The 5,412-nt window shown below is 35.3% G+C and overlaps 1 protein-coding gene across 2 annotated transcripts; it reads right to left on the bottom strand.

The window, feature by feature from the left end:
- Window positions 1-387: 387 nt before the first annotated feature.
- Window positions 388-5,155, bottom strand: LOC310965047 (bcl-2-like protein 15). 2 transcript variants are annotated; one of them, XM_083938432.1, is made up of 4 exons: window positions 5,015-5,155; window positions 3,916-4,034; window positions 2,742-2,963; window positions 388-1,497 (listed from the first exon to the last, which is right to left on the bottom strand). In XM_083938432.1, exons 1-4 carry the CDS (start codon window positions 5,145-5,147, stop codon window positions 1,477-1,479), a joined length of 495 nt encoding a protein of 164 aa, XP_083794558.1. In that variant the 5' UTR covers window positions 5,148-5,155; the 3' UTR covers window positions 388-1,476. The 2 variants fall into 2 exon arrangements, with proteins under 2 accessions (XP_083794558.1, XP_083794557.1); XM_083938431.1 differs by having other exon boundaries at window positions 5,009-5,155.
- Between the last annotated feature and the right edge of the window lie 257 nt (window positions 5,156-5,412).

Here is a 5,412-nt window from a genome sequence, read left to right on the forward strand (position 1 = left end):
CATGGATGTGTACCACATGATTGTCAGTGGTCAGGACTTTCTTTACAGACACATCGAGTCTTGCTCTCATCTTAAACTGTGTATTTTTATGTCATCATGTTTTTGTTTCGAGTGTTTTAATTTCTTAAGCTGTCAAAACACTGACCAGATTTCTGCACGGCCACCCTCACAACCTCCACCAACAAATCAACTATTAAATCTCACTCTGAAAATAGGCTCACCTCTGTATTTTGCAGCAATATGTAAAATGCATTTAAAACATGTCACATCCATAATTCAATAATAGACTAATCATTTTCATAAGTAAATTTTTTTTATTGAAATCATTTTAAAAAATTACAAAAAAAGGGAAAGAACATTTAATTTAAATGAATCTGAGGTCTTTGTGTCGCTTTCACCCTGCACATGCACATCCAACACATCTTTAACTTATAGCGAAGATATCAAAGTTTACAAATATACCAAATATGTCCCAACTAGCTAAACAAACACATATAAAATGACCACAGTACATGTGTACATTTGGGTTTGAATATTCCTTTTTAAATGTTTCACTCAATGTCTTAAATGTTGAAGTATTTGTTTAATGAAACTGTAAGTGATTCAGACGTTCAGCAGACATTTTTTAAAAGAAAATCAGGGTTTAATAGCTTAAGACACATAAAGATACCCGTATCTACTTCTTGGAAAAGTAAGCCAGAAAAGACATTCGGGTACTTGAAATCACAGCTTGTTTGAGCCTCCAAAATATCCTGATAAGAGTAAACACAGTTCAGACACAAACCAAACTGATTTTCATAATAGGCAAGCAAATGGCAACATCAGCAAAATTAAATCATTTAAAATAATGTTAAATTAATTCAATTTAGTGAGGAATGCAGAAGCCACATAGGTGACCCCACATGCATTAAAATAAATACACAGAACTGGAGTCAACACCACTGATCACTCAGAAAACTCCTCTGAAGACAATCAAGCATTATGTTTAGAGCAGTGCAAGCAATGACTTAGGGAAGAATAAATCAAGTAGAACCATGTTGTGATATTAGGTGTTTTCTGATTAAAAAGCATGGGAATGCAAGTGACTCATTTTAAATCGCTGTTTTGTAATTATGAAAATTAATTCACATTTTGTATCGACCAATGCAAGAATACAGGAAGTGAAACGATTTTTCTCAACAGCAGCTGCTATCCATTTGAATCAATTCTCATAAACTGTGTTAAGACTCATGATTACATTAACCTGTGACATGCATTTGCATTACTAGAACATGGGTTTAGTGCCTGATTGTGTTGAACAGAAACTCAGCAAGTACTGAAATTCTAATGAAGAGATTAAGTGTGTGATCTGACGTCTCCCTGGATGACAGTAATCCTAAACAGAGGTATTACAGGCTGATGCTGTGGCTCCACAACGTCATCTCGTGAAATATTGTGCACTGCATCACAGAGAAGCTGGTTTGGCAAGTTTCAGTCTCAAACGCCAGTCACATTGTTCTGAAACAAACCGAAACAAACACAGAATTACAGACTGTCAAAAACACATAGTACAAAACTGAAAATGAAACCTACAGTTTTTCTATTCACTTTGGCTTGATTCTTGAATGAACTTTTTTTTTTTTTCAAAACAATAAGCTCAAATCTCTTTAATAATTAGGTTGTTGTTCACAACAGATTTGGACTTCTCATTATTTCAAGCAAATTGAATGCGTTTTGGCTCGTGTGCAAAAGGAAAGAGTAAGTAGTTGATTCTCAATGTCATAACTTCTAAATATACTTTCATTGTTTGAACCATCACATGCAAACCAATCCATTCAATGATCAAAATCTGTCAGATATACAAATATAATCCATAAATATTATGACATGGGATGTTTTTTTATGACTGCTGAACTGGCCAGGTAACAGTAATGAACTACAAATCACAGTCAGCCACCAAGAAGATAAGACTCGGAAGTGTAACTGTGAACCGTTTTATTTATAGAGTTAACTTACAGTATTAAAACTATAATAAGCTTGCCTGCCATTCCCCTTATAGATAAAGAAGTATTTTCAAATCTGCCTCCTGCATCCGGTTTAACAAGCTCAGTACACTTTCATTTCCCAAGAATTAAACTGGTACCATGAAAGCGGTACTTCTGGGTAAGCACGAGAGCAAAAGGTCACAACGCTGTATTGCTTCAGTCATTCGATCTACAGTTAGGTTTGTAAAAATGGAAGAGGAGAGAGGCTGACTAAATAATTTCTTGTTAAATGAGGGATGGTGGTGAAAAGGAAAAATAAACTCAACTTACATGACCAAAAAACACTTAAAACAATGACCTAAATTTAAAAAAAAAAAGGGCTGTTTTTTTTCTTAAGAAATAATTATCTGAGTCTAAATCTTCTTCTTCTCCACTTATAATATTGGAATATATAACATATGATGCATGCTTTTTTTATAAGACATTACATTGTTATATTGCATGTAAAAGTCAGTTGTGGCACAATGTGAAAGTAACTTCCTGGAATAACATTATTTAGTTTGTGAAGTATCTGCAATATTTGCACCACTGGGATTGATGTTTACAAATAGATGTCATAAAATATGAACACTGATCTGGTGCAAAGGGCTGGTTCAAACTTTGACCCTTGCAACAATTAACTTCTAATCTCATCAAAAACTTCTCAAGTCTCCTTTACTTTTATATTGTAGTTTTGTGATTGCAATCAAAATGAAGAAAAGAAAAAAGTATTCTTACCCATCCACCTTGCTGAGTCACCCATGAGCCCACGCGATTGTTAAGGAATGAAGTCATGGCACTCTGGACTTTATGTTTCAGCTCTGGGCATGATTTCTTGACATAAAGTCCGAAGGCCACAGAGGCCCTGATCAGCTGCATCTCTGAAGCCACTTCAGCACCCTGAGAGACGCAAGTCTGCCACAAGGCCTCCACGCCATGGCTAAACGCTGTGTCTAAGGCCTGGAGAGAGATGACACAGGGGTCCAGATATTATAAAGCAGGAAGTTCTATACAAAGACATCATAGCACATAAGGCGGTACGATTATGGCAAAAAATCACAACCACGATTATTTTGATAAATATTGAGGTCACGATTATTTAACATGATGACTCACTGAATTTGGAAACATCATGCATTTTTTGAGCTTTAACAAAAAAAAATATTTTTTAGTAGTATTTTTTTTTTAAATAAAATAAATCATATACTACTACTACTAATACTACAAATAATAATTCAGTTCGAAATTACATCCTTATTTCGGTATATGGTCTAATATGCTAATGGAAATTATTTTTTTCTAGGCTGCAGTATTATTTAAGCAGTTAATGTGTGAGTTAATAAAATGTGTGCTGATTTACAATGTTTACTATACAAAACTCAATGTATCTGACATATTACAGATTTTAAAGTTTTGAGCTACTGGTGATCCAGTCAAGTCAGTCACAGATCAGTGTAATGAGTCGATATTTTTCATTGTACAAAGTTTACTCAGAAGATATTATATACCTTATATAAGATACCTTAAAACCAAGACAAACTACACCAAAATGATCTGAGGTAAATGAGAAAATATGTTGTTGAACTAATCATTAACATGTGTCTAGTATTCCCATGGTAACTAATGGCATTTCTACGAATTTTAAAGTGCATTTGCACATTAAGAGAGCCAGCTTCCTCTATCCATAAGTGTAAAATAATATATAACCTATGATCCTGTGAATGTTATTGATTGATTAATATACAATACGATAAGCCTTTATTGATCCCTAGAGGGAAAATTCAGGTGACACACTTGGCCAAAGGACATAAAATAAGTACAGATAAATAGAAAAAAATATATCAAATGAATCATTAAAAGTATATCAATAAGAAAAGTGAAAAGTAAATATAAGCACTTTCAGTGTGTGTACCTCTTGCGCTGCTGCTGACTTCAGCTCAGCCAGTGCTGCTTTAAATTTGACCTCGTCATTCAGGGCATCAGCCACACTCCTCAGTTTATCAGCTATCAGAACTGGGTCGAAAGTGTCATCTGCAAAAAAGGGGAAAAAAGCATTTATGTCCAAAAACAATCAGTGACAGAACCTATGACAAGCAGCTTTATAGTTTAACCAAATCACACTCCTAACTGTAATTACATTTTAGACATTTATAATACCATTGCTCCTATTCAAAACTTAATTCTTACAAGAATAATAATTTAAGATATCCACAATGCCATTCTTCCTATATTCCACTGTCGTTAATTTTTACTAGTACAAATTACTTCACTTTTGCCATTCATGTGTATTTGGCCTTCAATTCTAGATACCCACAACTACATTTTATACAAATACATTTTAAGCGATTGTGTATCTAGAATTGTTTCCAATTACAAATTCACATTCTGTAATGTAATTCTTACGAGGAAAACTGCAGTTGTACATATCCGTAATAACATTTTTACTTGTCAGAAGGTATTTTGGATAGTTAGAATGACATTGTGGATATCTTGAATGGTTTTTCATTTGGGATACCTGAAATTAAAATGATTACAAGTAACAACTGGGTTGTAGATATCTAAAATGGGAGTTTTTCCTGGTAAGAACCACATTGCAGATATCCAGAATGATATCTATAATTAAAAACCCAATACACATGAATGGCAAAAATGAAGCAATTTGTACAAGTAAGAATGTCATTGTGGATATCTTAAATTTTCTTTTTGACAAGACATAATTAAATTACATATAATTGCAATACATATCCATAAGTCAGCTCGACAACGAGCTAACGTTACCTGAGATGAAACAGAAAGTGGCGTCACGCTACAAAATCTTGAGCATAATATCTGCGATACCAGGACGAAGATAAAAAAGCAGCCTAAAACCTACGAAATATTCCCACCTTTTGTTATTACCTGAAAATAAAATTCACTTGTAGCTAACGTTAAGAGTGGACGCTCCCTCTCGTACACTAACTTCTGCACACATATGTATCATTCACGGACAGAAGAAACTAACTAACCCTTACTCGCTGCTGGGCTGTCAACCTCGAGTTCAGACGAGTCCAAAAGACGACATTCATTTTCATAATCCTCGTCCTCCAGCAGACATTTGATTATTTCATGTGTCTGCCACTCCACACTGACTGCGGTAGGAGCCATTGTGCTACACTCAGACGCGCACACACGCCACAAAAACACACACATACGTCAGAATGCGCAGGCGCACTACGGTTGGTTGCTCCTGTACTTCCGGGGTGTGAGCAAGGCTATGGAAAGCATAGACATAAAGAGTAGACGCCTCATCGAACGTTGGGCCTATTGGCGCTGACGAGCGGTGGAGCCGCCATCTTGGCCCGGTCGCCCGCTCCACTCAGTGTAAGGACAGGACACGGTTCAGCGTATTTTAATATTCACAGTGGGATTA

Source organism: Echiichthys vipera (genome assembly GCF_963691815.1).
Source record: "Echiichthys vipera genome assembly, chromosome: X".
In the NCBI taxonomy this organism is placed as follows: Eukaryota; Metazoa; Chordata; class Actinopteri; order Perciformes; family Trachinidae; genus Echiichthys; species Echiichthys vipera.

Bases quoted from the DNA above. Each gene is read 5' to 3' on its own strand.
- LOC310965047 (XM_083938431.1), bottom strand. From the start codon at position 5,147: ATGGCTCCTACCGCAGTCAGTGTGGAGTGGCAGACACATGAAATAATC. The intron at 2,964-3,915 runs GTACACACACTG...ATCTCTCTCCAG, and splicing joins AGTCAGCAGCAGCGCAAGAG to GCCTTAGACACAGCGTTTAG. The intron at 1,498-2,741 runs GTAAGAATACTT...GGTTTGTTTCAG, and splicing joins TGACTCAGCAAGGTGGATGG to AACAATGTGACTGGCGTTTG.